Source organism: Thunnus maccoyii, chromosome 3 (genome assembly GCF_910596095.1).
Source record: "Thunnus maccoyii chromosome 3, fThuMac1.1, whole genome shotgun sequence".
Taxonomy (NCBI): Eukaryota; Metazoa; Chordata; class Actinopteri; order Scombriformes; family Scombridae; genus Thunnus; species Thunnus maccoyii.
Window position 1 is genome coordinate 22,565,597 of NC_056535.1, and position 23,733 is coordinate 22,589,329.

The 23,733-nt window shown below is 39.2% G+C and overlaps 1 protein-coding gene across 1 annotated transcript in view; it reads right to left on the reverse strand.

Annotated features, from left to right (window-relative positions):
• kif5ab (kinesin family member 5A, b) overlaps positions 1-23,733 on the reverse strand; it is a 62,502-nt gene that overhangs the window by 24,530 nt on the left and 14,239 nt on the right. The window contains exons 2-14 of the mRNA XM_042407525.1: positions 19,511-19,598; positions 17,747-17,820; positions 17,294-17,398; positions 16,809-16,857; positions 15,708-15,763; positions 15,408-15,495; positions 15,024-15,148; positions 13,365-13,469; positions 9,544-9,692; positions 7,984-8,132; positions 3,265-3,491; positions 2,202-2,270; positions 754-960 (exon numbers count right to left, since the gene is read on the reverse strand). Of these exons, the coding sequence (XP_042263459.1) occupies positions 754-960; positions 2,202-2,270; positions 3,265-3,491; positions 7,984-8,132; positions 9,544-9,692; positions 13,365-13,469; positions 15,024-15,148; positions 15,408-15,495; positions 15,708-15,763; positions 16,809-16,857; positions 17,294-17,398; positions 17,747-17,820; positions 19,511-19,598 (1,491 nt within the window). The remainder of the gene's footprint in view (positions 1-753; positions 961-2,201; positions 2,271-3,264; positions 3,492-7,983; positions 8,133-9,543; positions 9,693-13,364; positions 13,470-15,023; positions 15,149-15,407; positions 15,496-15,707; positions 15,764-16,808; positions 16,858-17,293; positions 17,399-17,746; positions 17,821-19,510; positions 19,599-23,733) is intronic.

The following is a 23,733-nucleotide window of genomic DNA, read 5'->3' on the forward strand; positions in this document are numbered from 1 at the left end:
GACATGAATATGACTAAATATAAAGACTGAAAGGCCTGGCTTCATAAAAGCTGAATATTATAAATAAAAAAAATTCCCAGGCTTTGTAGATAAGTTTTCTTTGAATTTTGACCTTATTTGCTTGTGATCATAGTGTAAAATAAGCAACCAGTCTCAGCTGAATCGATTCATTCAACGATTTTGTCATTGCTGCCGGTAAGTTTGAATTCAGGGTCGAGCTAAAGAATCACAAGAGAGATTATGACAAATACCATGCCCAAGCTTTTACTGTAAAGATTTAATAACTTTACCACGAGATTTGTTGCTTACATTTTTTCCCCATCCTATCTTGTATTTTTTCCCCTGATACTTTCACTTTTTCTTACAGTGAGTCTATTCATGACTAATCTTAGCACTAACATTATCTTTCCTTCATTGCAGGTGTCTAATTCTACTCATTATCTCTATAATTGCATTATGAACTGATTTTTCAACATATTCTGTTGAATAGAAAGACAGGAGCTTGAATGGGCAGATGGATTATTTTATACCTCAACGCTCCTTTTTCTCCGCTTTTAAGATGTGTATATATATGCCACATTACAGAACATGTCCTTCAGTCCCTTTATGAGTTTTTGATAACTCAAGGACAATCATTTACATACCTTTGTCTGTCTCTGCCTCTCTGTCTTTCTTTTTATCTTCACCCCTCATTTTTAGTCACCTCCTTGATATGAAATATTAACAATTGAGCCTGATGGAAGCCAAACCCACCATTTTCTTTGCAAGCTCTTCAGCCAGCAGCTTGTTCTGCATGCTCTTCTCCTCGACCTCTAGGCTCTTCTGGTCATAGTTAACTGCCAGCTCCTCCAGGGCCTGCAACACCTCCTTCACCTCTGCTTTAGCACACTCATTCTCTGTCTGCAGCCTGCCGAGCTCTGACTGCACCCTCTCGCTGTCACCCCTGGATGATGCTAGAAGCTGAGGGACACAGAGATGTAACCGTTTAACATAAACTGTAAATAAAGAAAGATTTGGTAAAGAAGTGAGAAGAGAGAGTCAACTGTATAGAAGCATTGTGTACACCAAGAAGCCTAGTCATTATTTATAAGGCAGAGTTGCTGGATTTTAATAAAACATGATTATAGGATTTATTTGTTTTCTGGGACATAAGAGATAAGCATATGTACAAACACATTTACACAATATGAGTGTAAGTTAACAGAGGAAACATATTTTAAATATTAATCTTAGTATCATTTTTTGACACTGTAAGAGATGACACTATTTAGCCACCACTGTGTTTGCTTGCATGTGCACTGCTGCATCCCACTGTGGGTCATTTCACAGAATGGATGCCATTAAATGTAGATGTGTCTCTACCCAGGGTGCCTGCACATTTGCACTGTAGCTTACAGCTTCTGTTTGGCCAAATGGATATAAAATCATATTACTGTAAACAAGCTATGGTTCGGTAGTTACCATCGTGTCAGCTCAATCCACAGCAGGCCCATTTTGCGATATGAATGAACTAATTTTGCAAATGTGGAGTCTTTTACTTGGCGGTGTATCACATGCCTAAGATTGTTTCAGACAGTTTAATTTACACGCTTTAAACACTGTTCTTAATTATCTTCTAATGGAGTCTTTTAATTGCTGCACAGAGAGCGTAAAGAAGCAAACAAGACTATTTACTGTATATTTGTGCGAAAAAGATAGTGTCACATAAAGAGTCACCAGATTGACAAAGACGATGGAGCCATGCTGACCACCAGCACATAAAATCACACATTGTATCATTATAGAGCATTTTGTTTATCAGACACACCAGCTAAAATGAGCCAACATGGGTCTTTCCCTTCTCATACAGAAATGACGTGTATCAAAATGAACAATTACCATATGCATCGCTCATTATGCATCCTCCTTCATCTTTTCATTGACCCTTCCCTTTCCTTGAGCAGTCACTGAAACCTATTCTATTCTAAAAGTCGACATGCAAATACACTTATGAATAAACAACAACGCTTCATGTTCTTCAAGAGCGTTCTGGTACCTGAAAAGAGTTTTTTTCTTTATTCATCTCAAGGGCAGGATAATAAACCTCTCACGGCGGAGTTTTATTCAAAATGTGACTGTGATTGCTACATTCACAGGCACTGTAGCCTACTGTGGGCCATTTAACCAAGCTGATGAAAGGATATAAAACTGAGGTCTTTTACCTCCTCTTGGTCGAGCATCTGCTCCTTCAGCTTCTCCACCATCTGGCTCTGGTGGTTGATCTCGTCATCCTTCAGTGGTAAAGAGACATATTGAAGAGATACATTCATACATTCATTTACAGTTTTATGTGTCATGCACATTGCACGCTGTATAATGGATATCCATTCTTTGACATCTGACATTGTCCAGTCTAAACGTAATCTTCAGCTTGCACCCAGCTGTAAAAGTAATATACACATTCAGAGATGATATGCAGCAGTTTCAATGCTATTTATGAAAAAGTTAAAACAGTATAACTATCAAAACAAGCATACATTAATAAAGATTTGCCAAATTATCATACAAAAGGCATTTATTTGTCTGCCAGTGCTCAACTAATCATGCGTGTCACAATTGAAAAAGCTAAATCTCTCAGTGCTCAACTGCCTGCAACCAGAAACACTGAATGTAATGTAAAAATGCCACAGGTATGTCCTGTATTAATTCACTTAATATGTAACATAGAATACCCTGCATCAAATCCACTATAGCGGCTGCAGCACAGAAGTAGAGAAAACATTAAATTTATGCATCCCCATGGATTGTCCTCTATGTGCAACCACTCACCTGGATATGCCTGCATGTGAAAAAAATGTCAAAACGGTTATAGATTGCTGGAAAAAAGGTTATTTTTCTCAGATGCTTTGTAAAACTAATGTGCCACTGCATTGAAACTGGTTCTGTAAAATTCATGTTACTGCTTATCTGTTGATAAGTGTTTAAATGATACATTACAGCACTGTGGACCAGCAAACACGTGCAAGGACGATGTGTTAAATAAATTAAAGCTTTAATGCTTCTCAATGTAGAACATTACTATTTCCCCAATGGCATCTATTCCTAAGAGTTGCTAAATTAGTCACTACTATGTGTCTGATCCTGAATTCATTAACATGAATAAAACATGTGTGATACACTCTTTATATTCATATGTGCATACTATTAAAAAATTCTCAGCCAGGATGTGTAATCAGCTCTACATTCATGTACACAAACGGTCCTCATGCATCATCCATTTATCACCTTATCATCAAGCTGTTTGTAAAGCTTTCGGATCTCCTCCTCATACTTCTGACGCTCCTCCTCAGAGATGTGCACAACAATAGAGGAGGCAACAGAGCAGGGGGTGCAGGGGGTGCACGGGGTGCAGGGACTGCAGATGTCGTGAATTGGTTCCTCAGATTCAGTAGGCACCAGGGGAACGTCCTCCGATCCTTCTCTCAGCTGCTCTAACACGACAACAGCTTCACCTACAGATAAGGGGCATAATATTTGATTTTTAGCAAATCTGTTGCTCTTATCTCAAACACACCCTCTCCTTTGGATTCATGCATTAAATAGGGATTAGTGTGTTAATCTTCAGCAAAGTCCTTTCCTTACTTCTGAATACATTTCGATCTCAGGTTCGAGATATTTCTGTGTTATAGATAATTTATATGCAATCAGACCCTGCAGCAGTGCAAAATACCACACCTATTAGACATTAAAATGTCAGCTGTCTTGTGCCTGGCTTTTGCTGAGACTCGTCCAGTATTTCACAAATAAAAAAGGAGAGGAGGCGTTGAATGCAGTAAAGTCAGAATGCTAAATATGTGCACAAATACAGATACGTAATGGCAGGAAGAACACAGAAATGGGCTTGGACTGGCAGTGACTCTGAGATGCAATGCGTTTTAAGCATTGAGAGGTTTATACTGATGTGTTTCTAGAAATAGGGAAAAGGCAGGAAGTGAAGGCATAAATACATTATAACATAAAATACACAACAATGGGATGCTTACACTTTTGGTGAAAAGTATGTGATTCTCTTACATAATGACATATTTACACATAAATAAATTACTTTTATTTACTATATTTACTATTTGTTAGGAAACACATAGTAATGTGCAGGCAGTCCACTGAATAATCCAATAATCATCATCAGAGAACCAGCCATGAAGTGAGAAAGTCAGTATTACTATCCCTAAAAATAATGTAAATTGTTTATATGTTACTATGTAACGATATTATGTATTTATCACTTCTTGCTTTTTCCGTATTCCTAGAGACACGTCAGCATAAACCTCTTAACACCGCCTGAGGAGGATAGACAAGCGAAGCATAGCTGCCAGTCCAAGTCTTTTCCTGTGTTCTTCATGCCATTAAATGCTTGTACTTGTGCACATATTCAGCATATAAAATTCTCTCACTTCTCTGCATTCAATAGCTCCCCTCCTCTCTTTTCTTTGTGTTGATACTGAATCATTTGGTAAGCCTTCATTCACTGTTTTCTGAGGACTCATCCGGTGATTCACAGCACCGATTTAACTGAAATAATGTAGCTGGAAAGCAGATCAATTTGGAAATTGAGTGCTTTGCTCCTTAAAGACAAGATCAAAATAATCAATAATTAAGACAATATACCTAAGTGATACCTTTCACTGATTAGTTCCTCCAGTCTAGTTGAAATTGTGCTAATCAATAAAAGCAGCTGCCAGGTCAAATGTAGCAAAAACCTGCATGGCTCTCTGTTGTACACTATCCCCGCTAGATAGAGATGTGATAGAATTTATTGTATGAGACAGCTGTTCCTGTCTCTGGGCCATCCTTGATTAAGGACTCGGGTAATGTGGTACAGTATGGAGGTCAACGGCATTCGGCTCAGGGAGTGCCTGGCCTGAGGTGAGCAACAATATAGGGAGCAGTGTGTGGGGGGATGGGGTTCAACGACATTGTTTGAAAGTACTACGTTCTGAGAGAGACAGAAAGGAAGAGACTCAAGGGAGGAATTGTGTGTGTGTGTGTGTGTGTGTGTGTGTGTGTGGTTATGTGAAGGAGAATGAGAGTAACTCAGTGGGATGAAGCAATAAAAAGAATAATTTTCACTGATTGGTGTTCAATAACGATGTGTTACAGCATTTTTAAAATTCAGGTCAAGCGCTGAGGAATGATCTTCAGCAAAAACATCGAACAGTATTCATTACACGGCTTGAATGTCAGCCGATCACTACCATTGAGAGCTTTGACATTTGAACTGACTGAAGTCCAGCAGGAGAGTGTGTGTGTGTGTGTGTGTGTGTGTGTGTGTGTGTGTGTGTGTGTGTAATTACGAGTCAATGTAAATTAAAGAGTATGGTTTAAACATACTCTATGTGAAAATTGCCCTGAGTTAACTTCTGTTGTGATTTGGAGCTGTATAAATAAAACTGACTTGACTTAGCGTGTGTGCGTGTTTGTGTGTGTGTGTGTGTGTGTGTGTGAGTGGTGACATGGGAGAGGACCAGTGTAAGTTCTCACTTCTCTGTAGATGTGATTAGCCTTTGTCTCTGTGAGGATTACTAATACATAAGGATTCATAAAACATAAAGTCTCCAACTTTTCTTGCCTCCAGCATATTGTGAAGGAAATCCAATTATACAAAGTAAAAGTCTGAATAATATGTATTAGAAATAGCCACAAAGGGATTTTTGAAGTGTTTTGGGCACAAGTCCAGAAAGTCTGTTTGGCTGCTCTTTTACCATATCTCTACTGGCATCTATTCAGATGAAATCAAATTAGGTTAAATCTGCACTTACGTGGACTGAGAAGTAATGTCTGCAGGCTAGCAGGCTGATAAAACTTTCAGTCCTGTTAGTGAGCACCGTACTGTGTATGAATAGGGACTTAAGAAGGGACATGTAGTGTAGTGTTATTTCTGCAGAGGAGCATGTAGAGGCTGTTCTCTGGACTTCACTATCAGTGGTTTCCAGCAAAGCTTCTTAACTGAAAATACCACACTTCAAATTTTTTACCGTTTAGAAGGCAACTGATCTTTTTCACCAAACATCATAGAGGATCCTGGTTTACAATCACTTTTTAAAAACTAGGATTACTTTTCTTTCATTTTGTTTCATTTATTTCAGCAGTTTAACAAGACTAAGAGTCTACAGCCATGCTAGCGGCTCTGTGAGGCTGCGCTGAGGCATAGCAGTGCTTTGAGCTAATTGCTGAAGCATGGTAAATTTCAGGTGTAGTTTCATGTTTAGTGATTGATGGGGATGTCATTAGTTTTGCAAATATTTTATTTTGGACAAACTGAACTGACTGTACCCGGTGATAGCGCTACATGAAATATCAGAGGATCACCAAAGTTATTATCCTAAGGGAAACATAAATGTGTTACCAAAATTTCAGGGAAATCCATCCAATAGTCTAATATTTCACTTACATTTCACATTTCAACGACGAATGTGAACCTCGTGGTGGTGCTAGATGAAAAGTCAGGGAGTCATCATTCATCATCATTAAGATACATCATCTGAGCATCATGAAGCCCCCTGAAATTGAGATTTTCCAGCAATATTACCCAACCTGAACTCAGCAATATTGTAACTCAGACCAGCTCCTCCACATGTCTCCATTTGTCTTAAGACAATAGTACCTCATTGGAAACAGGTGTATTTCCTACTGCCTTTAAGACTGCTGTAATGAAACCTCTACTTAAAAAATCAAATTTAGATAATGCTATCCTTAGTAATTACCTATATCTAACCTACCCTTCATGATCAAAGTACTTGAAAAAGTGTTTTTTAGTCAACATAATGTTAATTTCCACACCTATGCAGATGATACCCAATTATACATTTCTGTTGAGCCAGATGAGTGAAAACTTTTAACACAACACGATACTGAGAAACTAATTCATATTTTTATCACTTTTTACTGGTCTCCAAAAAAAGTCCATTGAGATATTGGAACTCATACAGAATTCTGCCACTAGACTTTTAATTCAGACCAAGAAGCAAGAGAGCACATCACTCATGTTTTAGCTGAACTGCACTGGCTCTTTTTCTTTTAGAATCGATTTTAAGGTCCTTTTAATTACCTACAAAGCTCTAATGGCACGGCGCCTTCATACATCTCTGACTTTTTAATATCCTATCAACCACAACAAGCACTGAGATCCTCCAAGGCTTTCCTTTTGATCGTGCCCAAAGAACTCCACAATAAAAGTAGGATAGCTGCTTTTATGTATTATGCACCAAAACTGTGGAATGCCCTGTCCATGTATATCAAACAGGCAAGCTCTGTGGACATTTTTTTAAAAAGAACTTAAAACATACAGTACCTTTACTGGAAGATTTTAGCTAACCCATTTTTATTGTGTGCTTTATCTCCTAAATAAGTTTTTATTTCATTTATTTTATTGAATCTATTTATATTAATTTGTTTAAATTTATTTTCATCTATGCTGTTGTATTTATGTGTTCTTGCCATATTTATTTCCTCTTGTTTTAATGCTTAAAATGTAAAGCACTTTGAACTGCATTTTATGTATGGTGCTGTACAAATAAGGTTTATTATTATTATTATATGAATGTTTGTAGGAAATTTCATGACATTTCACTCAAAACTACAAATGTGAACCTCATGGTGGCACTAGACGAAAAGTCAGGGAATCATCAATCATTATCATTAGGATACATCAATTGGGGGTCATGAATGTCGTACAAAATTTCATGACAGTCCATCTGATAATTGTTGAGATATCTGGACCAAAATGGTGGACTGACCAACAACTGATCAACATTTCCAGCCCTAAAGCCATGTTTCTAGGATGGCTAAAAATATCCACTTATTATGATTCTGACATTAAACACAAAAGGTACTGATAATGTCAAGATGTCTGGGCAACATTTTTCACACTTCTTCCCTAAAAGAAGACTTTGAGATATTCAGTGTTTTTGTGAGCTGCAAGTGTGAAATCAGTGTAAGTATTACCATTCTTCCAGCGGTTCAGCTCAGCCTCGAGTCTCTGAATAGTCTCCTTCATTGACCTGTTCTTCTCCTTTTCCTTTTCATACTTCTTCTTCCACTGCTCTGCTGTGAGCTCCAGGTTTACTGATACAGTATTTCTAATGGTCTTGGCTCTAATTGGAGAGATGCAGTAAGAAACAGAGGGAGAACAGGAACGAGAGAGATGGATGGGAACAGAGAGAGGGTAGGAGAGAACGACGCAGCAGAGTGAGGAGCAAAGGATATAGAAAAGAGGGGAAAAAAGTGTGAGAGAGCGGCAGAGAATAGAGGAACTGTCAACAAGGGTATTTCAGCCCTGGCTGCTCAATGAAAATGGGCTTGTATCTCATTAATTGGTATGCAAATTGGGTTTCTGCCAACTGTGTTTGATGCATGTAGGGAGAAGGAAGTTTATTGTACAGAGGCAAGAACCCAGAATGTAAAAAGACCTCTTAAACATATTCACATCAAAATACAGCAATCATGCAATTCATAAACAGAAAAAGTATGTATGTGACTATATATTATTGCTCCTTTATGACGCAAATGATGATGCTGCAGCCACAGCACTTGGCTCTGGCTGTGAATTTCACATCAGTAACTATCACTTAATTTCACACTCAAGTGAGAAAACAGTGTTCTTTCATTTACTCCATGATTTTAACCAGACAAATAGCCCCATCTTAAGTTGTCTCATCACATCAGATTTTAGATAACACTTTAATTGGACAGCAAAATACTGATAATCAATCATCAGGGGAAAGAAGTTAACCTGTAACAAATTGAAAATGGCATAATTATTTACTATGTCTATGCAATATGTGCCCAAAACTTTAACCAAAACCAAACCAAAAGATTAACCCTAGACCTAAACATTAAGTTTCAATAGCTTCCTTTAAATATTGTAGAATCCCCACAAACATCTACATTTGTAGACCTTTTACTGGCACATCATCATTATTATCAGTGTCATTGTATTTTTCATGTCATATTGATCTTCAAAAAGAGATTAGTCATGGTGTTCTACAGCTACTGTGGCTGACAAAGGCAGATAAGAGACCACACATTCTGTTCAGTAAAATTCAAATATCTTTTGTGGATTTTGTCACTCCCTTTGCTTGGTCATACATTATTTATTTCAACCAACACTCTCAAGTTAGTCTCTAGTCACGGAATTCATTGGTAAAAGAAAATGGTTGGAGATGCGTGAGGCTTTTCTTAAGGATATTTCTTTCTATCTGTGAGTTTTTTTGGGTTAACACTGAGAAATAGGAGTGGAAAAGCTGGTAAGCAAACCAAATGTCTGCTTTTATGAGTACAGTTTAAGATTAGAAAAGGCCCTCTTTAAGCAATCCCAGCATGATCACAAACCAAATTCCAACACAAACCCAGCCTCTAGAGCAGTGTGTGGGTCTTCATATAAACTGCATGTGTGAGTTGCACACATTTCAGCAGAAAAACATCCCAACAGCTGCAGCTGAGTGAGACAGTGTTGTGTGTTGTGCTGCTGCACAGTGCAGACTACTTAGCATGGAAGTCTGTTACCTTTGGCCAAACATCAACGTGGATTTGGTCTCTGCATCGTTGTAACTGGAGGGAGAGCAACAGATGAACATGGTAGTGCGACAGTTCCCCCCCAGTGAGTCCTGTAAGATGCGAGTCATTTTGCTGTCACGGTACGGCACGTGGGATTTCTACAAAGACAGTGAAAGGAAGGAAGAGACGGAATCAAGGATAACGAGAAAAAAAGACAGAGAGCAGAGAAGATGATTAAAAGACTGTGGAAGATATTCTAAATTGCTGCACCGCCATGTACATTCCTTTCTGTAAAAAAGTTCAAATATGTGCTGTGAGCATCAACACAGAACAAAGAAAGAGGGGATTTCTCCTTCTCTGCTGCATTAGGCACAGTATTACCTTTATAACCTTCGGAATGCCTTCAGAAAATATTGTGTCCTTGCTTAATGAATAAAGAATAAATGCCAGTGGATTTATGAAAGATTTGTGAGGCATTTCACTTGCAAGGATCACACCATCAACAAGATATGTTTAATGATTACTTAAAGAAAAACGATTGATGTGCGTAGTTCTTCCGCTTGCTGACTGTGTTGTGGGGAAGCTTTGTAGGGAATCCGCTGTAGTGCCTGGGTAACGACGGACCCCCTCAGGACCTTACGAAGGGAAGGAAGGAGAGGAAGAAACAGGAAGAGAGTAGGGTCGGGGGAGGGGCACAGAATACCAGACTGAAAGTGGAGGAGAGGGTTAGGTGGGTGTTTTTAGGAATGAGGTGTTGTCCTGCTCCTGAAACTTCACTAGATATGCTTCAATTCACTAGCAAGGACCATACCATCAACAAGATATGCTTGATGATTTATTAAAGAAAAACGATTGATGTGCTTCTGCTTGCTGGCTATGTTGTGGGGAAGCACCCAGGTAACAACGGACCCCCAAAACCTACAGTTGCTCAAGATAAGATTGAGTGGATCTGAGATCTTTGAGATCTGAACGGATGTAATAATGATATGTTTCAGAGGACCAAGGCCCATTAGTTATATAAAGTGTTCTGGGATGCCATTGCAGAAGGCAGGAGTAATCAACGGGAGAAATGCCAGACAAAGAGAGTAGATGGTGGAAGTGATGGTGGGACCAGAATCGAGTAGCCACTTGTCTGGATTCAGAGATGAAAAGAGGATCTGTCAATGTTATGATCTGAGATTTCCGGCAAGTAGTTTGCAAGGGTCTTGAAAAGGATTTAGCGTTGATTGGACTTTGAAGTAAAAGACAGGTGTGGGCTAACCAGATTGACACATCCATAGTGTCATCTGAGAAATAAGACAATTTTAAAATGCAAGTGTGGCGGCGTGGGTCGAAGTGAGTGGTTGAGGCATCTGAGGGAACCAAAAAAGGAGAGAGTTCTAGCGTTCGAGCAACGTGAGGAGTGCCGTATCTGGAGCAGATGGTGTGGATGCAGACTGACAGCAAGTCAGCAGTGAAAGGAAGGTGGCTAGGATTTTTAGCTGGCTCTTCATGATGGAGTCCTTCAAGGAGTGAAGTTATCTAAGGATGGCTGGAAGCCAAGCTCGGACAGCTGGTAATGAGTTTGGAGAAAAAGCTGATGCCGCTAAGTTAAACTTTGATGGTATGTGTTTTAATAGTCATCATGGAAAGGGTATGGGTAATGAAACAAGTCAAGGTGATGAGATTGAATGATGGGAAGGTTATGTTATACTGCTCGTGAAAGTAATAGAAACTTTTCCAAGCTATCCAGTAGGATAAGAGGGTTGAAGGTGATAGGCTGTTCATGATAGAGTCCTGCGAGATGACTATCAGAGGTATTAGGGCAGGATTTACAAGTTGAATGAGAGTCGGCTATGGCGTTGGAGTGACCGGGAACATGAGATGCATGGAGAACATATTGATGTGTAATGGAGTGCCATATTAGGTGGCACATGAAAAGCACGATGGATGGGGAGTTGGAGCATCCTTTGTTGATTATGTCTATGACTGCAAGGTTGTCTGAGTATATAAGGATGGACTTGTGGGACCATTCATGGCCCCACAGAATAGCAGCAGCCATTATCAGGTAGGTTTCGAAGAGAGCGGAGGAAGCAACCTGGCATTCATTTGCAAGCTCCAGGGGCCATTCGGTTGAGAACCATCTTCTGTTATAGAAACCCCCAAAACAAACAGAAAGAACAACATCGGTGTGCACATGGATGTCATGTGGGTGATTCAGTTGGTCGTCGAAAAAGAATTTGGTTCTGTTCCAACTGGAAAGAAGGTTGAGCCACAGATGGAGATGTTCGGCACAGCTTGAACTATCCAGGGAGAAGTCAAGAGTGATGGGATGGAAGAAGCGATAGATAGAAAGTGAGAGAAAAAGGCTCACTTTGGGGAATGATGCATAGGGCAAAGTTGAGGTGGCCTAGGAGGGAGAGAAGTTGGCTTTTGGTGCAGCATGGGGCGAGGAGGAAAATGGAAATCAGAAGGCTGATTCAGTTGACCTTCTTGACTGGGAGTGAAGCCTTAAACAGATTTGTGTCAAGAGTGATTCCAAGGGATTCAAGGGATGTGGAGGAGCCCTCTGCAGACAGTGGAACCATGAGGTTGGAGAAAACTTAAGTCAGAGTGACTAGGCTGGAAGCCGGTGGCAATGAGGGACGTAAAATGATGAGGAAATCGTCCAAGAGATGGAAAAGGAATGGAATCTTATGATTGTTAGACAGGATCCAGTAGAGGGATTCTGACAGGGTGATGAAGAGTTTAGGGTTACTTTTGCAACCGAAAGTGAGTGAAACTTTGCTAGATAAGCTTCAATTAAAGTCTGTGAGCCTTTCCATTAGGTTTATGAGGATTTCCCTAAGTATTTAGAGTTATAATGCAAGAAATGGTGGATGTTTTAATTACAGTGGAGCTTGGAAGGACTACAGAGTTCGTAGAAAGGGTAGAGTGGGTGAAAATGCTGGTTGGATTTGGTGAAGAATGGAATATGTTAACAGCTGTACCAGCACTGCAGATAAGGTATGGGTGGGAAAAAAATAAGCTAACATGCTTTGTCACTGCAGGTTTCATGCAACCGTATTGCAAGAATTTCAATATTCTGCAAAACCCCACATTATGTTCAATGACAAAGTCGTTTTTATGTCTAGTGCCAATGTTTTTTTAAAATTTCCCACTTTCTGATTTCAGTACAGAAATTAAAACACTTGGTTAAAGGAAAAGACAATTTCAGAAATACTCTTATTTGCTTATGAAGCTACCATCAGCAACTGGCTAACTTAGATTAGCATAAAGCCTGAAAAAAGGGAGAAGCAACTAGCCAGGCTCTACCCAAAGGTGAAAAACAGTCCTCCTACCAGGTCCTATAAGCTCAATAATTAACACGTTTTATCTCATTTGTTTAATCTGTACAAAAACCAAAGTGTAAAAACTATAATTTCTTTAAATTGTTCTGTTTTATAAAATCAGAACTGAAGCTCGACTTGCTACTTGTACTTAAAGGTCATCTTGCGAATAAGCATATTTCCCATAATGTTGAACTTTTCCTTTAAGGTTAGGGTTTAGGCTTATGAATGCAATTCCAAAGAATACTGGGCTGATTTTCTGTTCTGTTATTTGACTTTAATTTACTGTTGGTGTTATTTGGCACCAAACAATTTTCCTCATTGAGAACATTTAAGTTGTTCTAATCTTACACTTTCAACTAATTCACTGCAGCCTTAGATTGATTTTGAAATACATGTTGTTTTTCCAGCAAACATTAGCTATCTGTTAAAAGTAAACAACTAAAAGTACAGGCCTTGGGCAGCTATGTTGTCCAAGAGTCTTGATAGATAAGAAAGACTGAAGAAATTTCTTCACTTTACCGTTCCCTCGGCCAGTGCTGAGATGACATTCCCCAGGGCCGATAGAGACTTGTTGATGTTCTTGGCCTCATCCAGCACAGCTCCCTCTGCACCTGTCTTACTGACCTGACACAGATATGAACACATTGGAAGAATTAGTTTGCAAAAAAAACATGATCACATAAAAATGTCATTGGGGAAACCATATTTATTTCTCTCTGGTTTATTTTATGGTTCTTATGGTTTCCTATGTTGAAAGGAATTATATGTAACTGTAAAGTCATGGGAAGTTTCCTGGAAATGACCATGTAATTTGGTACTAACTATAAGGGAAATGAGACTGTGCAATTGGTATACTATCAATTAATGATTACAGCTAGTCAGCTGAAAATGTAATATATATGCAGAATACTTCAACATATGTGGAGAATTAAGTCTCTAATAATAAATGAATAATGAATTATATTTATTTGGGTTTAATTGGAGCTGTTCTTTCAAGGAAAATTGTCTCAGAAATTTGTCTCTATTTCTCCAATAATGAGCACCAAATCAAATAGTTCTTTTCAGGAAACTTGCAACAAAATTATTAGAAAATTGGAGTATTGTGTTGTATTATGATTATTTAAAAACAGACAGGAAACACTGAGAGTCAACCAGCATTTGAGAAGATTTCTGCAAGACACTGAACCTTAATTGGAAAGGCACAACATATTATGTCATAACTGTCATGGGACACAATTATTTACAGCGATATAATGAGGAGCTTAATTATAGATGATTGCAAGTCAAAGCCCTCTGTGGAACATGCACCAGCTTCCTGTTCAGTCAATAATATTTTGTATCAAAGTCTAAGAAGTTGTTGAGCAGAACCATTTCGTCCTTCACCCCCCAAGACGACTTACAAATGCAACATCAGCATTTATTAGCTAAAAACCACAGCCATCAGCATCTACATGGCCATCCACTACTCTAAGCACACACTATTCTATATTTCACATCAATACTATCAAACACTTAACTACATTCAGGAGCCGAGGGCCATGTTCAGTTGTGTATGTAATGTATTTTCTGCCTGCTTTCTGGAGTATGACCTGGAGATGTATTGTTTAATAGATGATGTGATGAGGCAGGCTTCTGAAATCTGAGTCAGATTTCACCTACAAGGCTAAGGCCAGGGGAACAATTGGTTGTTTTTAGCTATCCTCAATTTGACCTATTTTGTTTTGTTTTTTTCTTTTAGAGCTTATCTGAACTGGCAGAAAGAATTTTTGAGGGGTTATTATTTCTCAGAAAATGATTTTCTTTCTATCAGTGGAACTGATTGGATTCCTAAAAATGAGCAAAGACTAACCCTGATATTGCATCACCAAGAGACAACTCCAACCCCTCAAAATAAAAATCAGTCCTCTGAGAAAAACTTTTAAAAAAATTAAGAAAAATTTAATCAACTGACTGCAGTGCCATAAAGTGAGTGGTTTAAAAGGCTTTAAGGGTGAAGTTCAAAGCTTTAATACATTGTTTGTCTGCGTCTTTAATGTCTGCACCAACCGACACCAATGCTGAGAAAAGACTTCTGGGTCCCAGAGTTAAAAAATCCTGCTGACAGTGTATCTGGTGAGTTTATAACACTGTAAAGCCCTAGTTTTAATGTTTCAGAAAAAACTGCACAATTTGTCCTACCTTCTCACTTCCCGCTAGGTCGACAAGGTACAGCTTCCCACTCAACTTCTGCTCTGTCTCCACATTTTCCTGTTTGATGTTTAACAGGAAGATGCTGTGACTGCGGGAACTGTGTTCATTCATGTCTAAAGAGCAATATGAGGAGAGGAGAAGAGATGAGAGGAGAAGAGTCAAATTCCTTTCAGAAAATGTCATTTCATTATTTCCCTTTGACAGAGAGTTGTTAAGCGAGATGTTCACTTTGCACCTCATCATGCATTTCTCACCATTGCACCTTAATATGATCATCCTTTAATTTTAAGGAAAAAAAAAAAAAAAAATCTAACATGAACCGACTGACAGCGTGAGAATCAGTACAACAGGAAGATCAACAGTGTGACTCACTGGTGACAGCAACGTGACGATTGGCCTTCCCTTCATCTATCACATCCATCACTTCATCAGGACTTGTGACAAAGCGCTCAGTACAGCCCTTAGTGAAAGAAAGACACGTGCCCACTTTAACACACAAATATACATTTATTTCTGCACATACATAACAATAGACATACAGATATGAGAAAAGGTGGCAGTTTGCTTTACTTGACCATAACACCCATAACATAAACTACATCTACGTAATAAAGAGAAAGAAATGAGCATCTAGTGCCAAACTGAATCATGGCAAACTGTTGGATAACTAACCTTTACATAGGGAACTCTGTTTTTGTCTTCGTGCACTGACAGATTGGTTTTTGTCACTAGGGTGAGGGAAAATAAGAACAGAGGTCATCGCATTACCCAAAGCATTGTGCATATGCGTGTGCATATGAGATTCTGCATGTGAATGTGTGTTTTTCCTTTCAGCACAACTATAATCAGACTTGACTATGGCCCCTATATGGACTATATCTGTGAGTCAGACTCAACTAATGCAATGTGGAATAATAATATGTGAGGCTCTAGCTATGAATGCTTTTAATGGAATTTAATTTTTTTTTCAAAGTCACTGATAGGTTGAGCAGATGCGTCCGCCAATGTCAACAACTAAAATACTAAGTTTCTGCTAAAGCCACTTATTTGCCCAAATTCCTGAATTAGTTATTTCACATTTGAAATTACTGTTTTATCAATGATAATTAAATTTCTCTGGATTGTGGTGGCTTTCCTTGGAGACTGGGTGTTTTTTTGTGTGTGTGCATGTGTGCGGCTATGTTCATGTGTTTTATCACCCTACAGTCCCTTTTCCTCTTTGCAGATACCTCCACAGGGTGTTGTTCTCTGTTCTGCCTCGATTCATCCTGCTTGTTGTCGAATATGTTTTTGTTCAAAGCTGAAATGTTCCTCAGCTGCTGTGGACTCCCTTGCATACAGATGGGGGCTCTCACCACTGTCTCTGGATCCATTAAAGGTATAACCACAAGGATGCTGCCTACAGCTCTCTGTCCAGGCCTCTCCATCATTTTACACCAGTTATATCTCTGCAGCTACTACAGCATGTACTGCAGTGTGGTGCTTCTGTGTGTATGGTGTGCCAAACAATCAAGCTTTATTGTGTAAAACAGATAAGCAAAAATATAAAGGTAGATATAGTAGTTCTTTACTTTTTCAATTTAACTTCCTAAATCAGAACCTCTTGAGTTTTTATACTGTTACCATAACTCACAATCATCACACTTTAACAGTTTATCCTTATGTACCTAGGTGTAGCTATAAAGGTTTGAATTTGCAACTGTGTACTGCTAGAAAAGTGTAGGGTATTAACAAATGTAAGTTGTGTTTCACAGTCTCAGTGCACAAACACACCATCCAGCAGGTCCCGAATTTTATCCATGTAGATCTCAAAGTAGGATACCTGCAGCAAAACAAAAACATGTTGCAGCTTATTTTTGCAATAAAGGTGTAAAGATAGAAAAAAGGAAATGATACAGATGAAGAAAGGATGTAAGGGCTGCTTATTGTACAGATACGCAAAATGATATTACAGTAATCTGTCTCCCTGTGAGACTGGCGAGGTCCTCTATTTAAGGACTATGGTGTAAAAGGGAAAAAGCATCAAAAATATTGGATTACCATTGGTTTATATATCATGATTTATGGATGCTCGGCTGATTCCACTCAGCCAATCCATGTGAGGATTACATCAGAGGTTCGAGCTGAATTCCCACTGAATGTATCATAGTGTTTGAGCAAAACTGAGCATGTTCGTGCATGCGTGTGTCTGACTGAGCAGACCCGTAGACTGTCACAATTGTACACATGAGTAGGCACACATGGAAATCTACACCAACCTTTATATGGAATTCTAGGTTCTCATCCATTGCAAATATGTGTTCAAATATGTCCTCAGCAATCCGGGGAATGATGCCCATTCCCTGGGGATCATGAAGGTTCCCCTACAGGAGGAAAGAGACGAGATAAGAACATGTGAGTGAAGAGGAGGGAGGATAAATGCAGACCTTGGGAGGAATTAAGTAGAGAGAATAGTAAAAGACAGGAGAGCAGAGAGGCTTTTGACTTGAAAAGGAACAGAGTTGTTTCCCGGAGAGAGTTGTAAAGGAGGTTAGTTCTCACTGAAGGCTGGGAAAGAATGATAGAGCGCAATGACAGTGATGGAAGGAGATGTACTGTCAGGGAGAGTAGAGGAGGAGATACTCTATTTTAAAAAAAATCTGTGTGCGTTTGTGTGCTAGTGCGTGCCACAGCAAGAGGTCTACCTTTTGAATAATTTATCATTACTGTACCTCCATGGTGTGTGTCTTTCCAGAGGAAGTCTGCCCATAGGCAAATATAGTCCCATTGTATCCACCAAGTACATCTAAATTGAGAAGGGAGAAAGAAAGAAAGAAAGAAAGAGAGAAAGAAAGAAAGAAAACTGAAAATGAAGAGTGACATTGCAAAAAGCACTTTGAGTTTCACTAAGAGTGAAAAGTGCAGTACAAATTAAATGTATCATTATTATTATTAAGTCTTACTGGCAGTGTCAGACAGAATAACAGATTTCAGTCAGACATAAACAATAGCAGCCAGACAAAGACCATTATTTCTGACCTTTGCTCCAAAGACACATCAGGCTGTGCCTCATAAAGCTCTTGTGCAGTGAGAACTTCGTGGTATTTAAGCTTGGTTAGGCACTGAACGACCTCTGTGGCTGCGCACTATAAACAACATCTTCCTTGAGTGTTAGAGTCACCAGGAGACCCTCAGCGAACTACCAAGCGAGCATAGATATATTATTCTCTCCATTCATCTGGTAGGAGCCACAGTGAAAACAACAACTCCTCGCCAGTTGAGGTTATAAAGCATCACAGTGCCGAATGTCATATCGCTGACACAGTCTAATAAACCCCCCGTGGTAAAAGTCAAACATGGATAAAGAAAAACATATCACCCTGAGAGACTGGCTGTCACAGGTTAGCTGACCACGGACTAATCAGAATGACTCACGCCTAAAACCATGCAGAACCAATCCTCATCTGCACACCCTCTTGTGTTGCTTTTACTCTGGGTTGAGCGAGCAACATGTCTTCCTCTGCCTCCACACTGGTCATAGTGAGATAGAAACAGAGCACGACACATGAAAGAAAGAAGAAGATAGAATAAAGAATGTGTTCCAGCAAATGAAATAAAGACAGCAAGAGACACGATTGCTTGACAACAGAGACCACTGCTGAAGGGAACACAGACGGAAAGAAATACAGAGGGAGGACAGCATGAGTATGAGAGAAAGACAGTGAAAAGGGCAAAGAAAGAGGCAAAAAAAGAAAGAAATAGACCGAGTGTAAAAACGGATACTTGTCTCTTTACTGCAGACTGTAACAGCCCTCTCTGGCCTCGCTCACCCTCTCTGCTACTCTTTTCTCCTGACACATTTCGAATCTCACTTTTCATCTCATTCCTTCGTTTTGCTAAAACCCCTAACCTTGAGTTTTTCCAACCCCGCGCTGCAATTCGTCTTGCCGCTTTATTTCTTCCTTCCTCAGCCTACATGGTAATCTCACACACTGCAAGTAATCTCTCCTGACAAATCAATCTCTTTTTCTCGCTCCATCAAGAACTAGTTCAATGGAGTTCCACACTTGCTTTGAAGGTGGCACAAAAAAAATGAGACGCTGAAGGGTGAAAGAAAGAGGCAGGCAGATATAGGGAGATGCAGACGGAGGGAAGGGTGAAGGAAAGAAGGTTCGACTCTCTAGGGTGTTAGTTTCGTTTGATCTTGGGCCTTCTGGATACGCCAGTCCCACAATGCTGTGATAGGGATGCATTTTGTTATTCTGCGAATCTTGATGCTCATACCTGTAGGTTGTGTGACTACATTGTGTCATGGAAATTTTTTTTTCTCACTGCTTGTAAGGCGCTGCTAATTCATGCAGTCATTAAATGGAGTGAAAACTGAAAAATCCGATAAGAATGACCCTGAGAAACGGTGATTCAAGGTGTATTGGCTTTCCCGCTCAGCTTTTCTCATGTATCTTTGTCAAGAGAGGCAAACTGTGTACATAACTCACCTTTGACAATCTGCTTGGCACAAGTGTTGTAGACCTGTTCCTGGGTGGTGTTGGTGGGGAACACCTGGTCAAACACGTAGGTCCTCCCCTGTGAAGGCCAACAAAAACACAGTCAGCTACAAAGCACAGACAGTTTAGAGAGTGCTTTGGATTATTGTCAACACCTCATCCTCCCCCGTGACCTGATGTAAAATCTGCCCTGAGAAATTTGTGAAGCAGAGCATGAGTGTGTGTGTGTGTGTGTGTGTGTGTGTGTGTGTGTGTGTGTGTGTGTGTGTGTGTGTGTGTGTGTGAGTGTGTGTGTGTGTGAGAGAGAGAGAAAGAGACGGAGACTTCACACATCATGTTCATCACTAAAACATTATGTAAAGCCATATTGCCACTATAAAAAAAAGCCACATCAATATTTCCTTTACACACAGTGAACATGATTTATGAACGTTGTGTCCATCTGTGTGTATTCGACCTGAATAGCAGCACATATATCACATTAAGAGGCCCATCTGTCTCCTTAGAGTAGTGTGCGTCCCGTGCCTGTGTGCGTGTGTCTAATTTTGTTTTGTGTGTATTTTGTGCTATTGAGAGAGCAGTGGGTGTTTTGAAAGAGTCACAGTCTAGCTTAGAGCCTTGGGCAAATGGCAGTGTGACCCCAAGAGAGAGACAAAGAGAGAGATCACATCTGAGGTGAAGCCATTAGAGACGGCGTTCAAGGACTTGCAGAGTGAGGTGATGGAGTGGAGAGAAGAAGTGGCGTAGAGGAGTAGAGCAGAGGAGTGGAAATGCAGGGAAAGCAGAAGAAAAGTACATGATCTGAAACCAATGGCTACACATGAGAAAGACAGAAAAAGAAAAAACATACAAGAAGTGAAGGGAAAAGAAACAAAAATGAGTTTGTTTTTCTGACTGAAGCAGGTCTGTATGTCATTTAAACAGGCTGCCAGCCAGCAAATCAGCCAATGAACCAATCACAACCAGAAATATTTAACATGCAGGCTTGCATTTCCACTCAACCATTTAATTAGTCAGCTAGCATCATCCAGCTGAGAAGCCAGTTATTAGCCGGATATCTAGTGAACCACTCAGTCAGACAGACTCGTCACATATCAGACGAGTTCTGTTTATGAAGATAGTCACTGAGTTCAGTCTAGCCTTCCTAATAAAACCTGCTAGGCTGTTAACAGGTCTAATTTTATGTACAGTACAGTATGTTATATGGTATGTAGGAGTAGGCATGCATATATGTATACATATGCTGACAGTTGACAGTAGCAGTGTGTCCACCCACAAAACCCTGCAGAAATCCACTGTGAGGAACAGAAACACTGTAGAGAACTGACCAAACATACAGTATTAATGTAAAAAGTGCGAATGTTTTCTGACCTTTCTGACCAAACCTGTTCTGTGTTTGTTTAATGACTAATATTTTGAGCATTTCTGTACAAGCCTTTCCCTGCAGGCTAGTATATATATATATATATATATATATATATATATATTAGATTTAATAGTATTTTTGCCTTTTGATATTACACAATTAACACAAAAGACATTACAAACTAAAGCCACCACACAATTCAAAAGGAAGGGTAGGAGGGAAGAGAAAAACTATTAAAAAAAAATGAAATTAAGGAAAAGCAGGACGAAAGGGATTAAGATCATTTAGGGTAAGGTTCAATGTTGCAATATTTAAGTTGTTAAGGTTTGTGGTTCAGTTCATATGGCAGTAACTGATTAATCATCTCCGCAGTGTGAGAAGTATATCTCCCTCTGCGGACAGTCTGATGTTGGTATTCAGTGCGCTGAGAGAAAATCCTTAATTATGTCCCAATGTTCATCAGCGGTCCTGTGAAAGTGTTTAAGAAGGCCAGCTGCTGGATCCATATTAAGCAGGTCTGTGTATTTTTCTAACCATGACTCTCTTGAAAAACAGGCTGGCAGATTCTAACCGTAAGGAATCCAACTGTGAATGTTACAAATGTCTTGGTTACAAGATATATGTCTTAACCTCAATGACCAGGACAGCCCAATTAGCTCGAAACACGTATTGTGTCAAATTACTTTAGTGCAGTTCAAATCAGATTTATTAAAAGTGAGGAAAACCAGACGTGGAACTCGTTTTGGGTCTTGACCCATCACCAACCATAGCAACATGACTCATTAATGTTCAGAACACATCTGCAGAACATCTGCAGACTTCTCATGACTGACAATAAAGGTTTATTGTTGCTTGTGTAATCTGGATGCATCATGAGCAGGATTTATATTGAACACACAGATCAGCAGATTTATATTTTATCCTTACTATCATAAGGATTGTATGGAGAGTAGGAAGCATACAGTCTATGGTAGGAAGTGGGAAAGCCATGTTACATAAGCAATGCCTTTAATCCATAACTGCCACGTGTCTTGATCTACTTTTAGCCCCGTACAAGGAAAAAAGGGTTATCTTCCTATGTGGGTAACACGTTATGGATATTGCTGTGAATTAAGATAAGACAAACTTTACTGATCCCACAGGGGAATTAATTTTTTTTTAAAAAGCTATGGATTAATACTGTCTGGACATAGGGGGGAAAAAAAAGATTAAAAAAAAAAATACAAAGTGAGTGTTGCTCCAAGAGGCTGCCACACATTTGCGCCATCTTGTTATTATTTGTGATTGATGTTAACACGCTCACCAGTCACCGTGCTCAATGCTTTTTACTGTTACATAATCTACCATAAAGAAAATGGCATTTCAGTCAGTACATGTGTTTCTGCCTTTTACATAAAAGCCATACAACCCGGGAGAATGTTCTAAACCATGATTATGTTCGCACCAGTAGTCTGGGATGAAATATGCCAATAATCCCCTGCACCTCCAAGTATTACATATGGGCCCCACTGCTTCTCAACCTTTTAAAAGACACACTCAAAAACAAGCTAGACACAAAATCCCAAAGCACACACATTTAAAAGTGGCTTGAATAATAAGTTCTGTTCAAGGCTTTCAAGGACGGATATTTTTGTAGTTTAACTCATAATTTATCATGTTTCCTCTTTTTTCACATGCAGTTTTTTTATGCTGCTTTTAAAATCACATTCAATATTAAAACTTTGCATTTATCTGCCAGTTTGTGCACAAGAAGTACAATTCTGTCACAGTAAAAGTTTTTATTGTTTATATAATCACTAATAAATGATGGGGAGTGTTGATTAATGATGAAATTCAAATCTTATATATTCACCAATATTTTATACATGTTTTTATTGGACCTATCAAACCAGCGGAGTTTCAGTTTGCTTGCATTTTCATCTGGTTTAGCACAATGAACGTGAGATACAGATACTGTTATACACAGCAGTGTGTGATCCCTTGCAGCGTTGCCATGGTTTAACATGCTGCCTGGTACTGTAGCTCGCTCACTCACTCAGTCGATGCTATGAAGCAGTAGAATCACCTGCATTATGAAAAAGAGTATTAAAAAGAAAAAGGAAGTTTGACCCTGTGATTTTTTTCACACCATTCTACGAGTAAATATTTTGAGACCATCATATTGAGTTGATATCCTGAGATTAGATAAGACTTTCTATTTCAGTCTGCCAGGGGAATCTAGATGTTTTTATCTTGCCACTCAGTGCCTCTGTATACTAACCTATTTTATAAAGAAAAGCTGCCACTGAGGAAGAAAAAATGCAATTTGTGCCACTCCCAAGAGCCGTAGCAAAAAATCAAGCAGCATTACTGCAGAATAAGACACTGAGTGGGAACAGTACCTCAATGACCTCCCACTTTACCGCTTTAGCTTTGCATAAAATAATTTATTTGTGACAGAGGGTGGAGACAGTTTGGCACAATCTCAGCTTCATTTCTGTGTATTTCCCTTCTATTTCTTAATAAGATGAACTGCTTAGCTTTTGTTTTCAAGTGCTGTAATCACAGCTGCAGGTACAAACAGTCTCCCCATCACAACTAATTAAGTCTGACTCTATTCCCAATTGAGCCATTTGTAATGCTACACAGTACACACATGCGAACCGTACTAAATAACAGAGAGGGAGAGAGAGGGAGAGAGGGAGGAATCATGATATGGTCTTCATTGGGGTGAATAAAATCAGTCAGTTATATAAGCTGGATGAAAAACAGCCCTTTTCCAATCATTTGTTTCGCTGGCGACAATGTTAAAGCTCTAATCTGCTCCTGTGCTTCATAATAATAATGGCATAAATGTACTAAACATTCT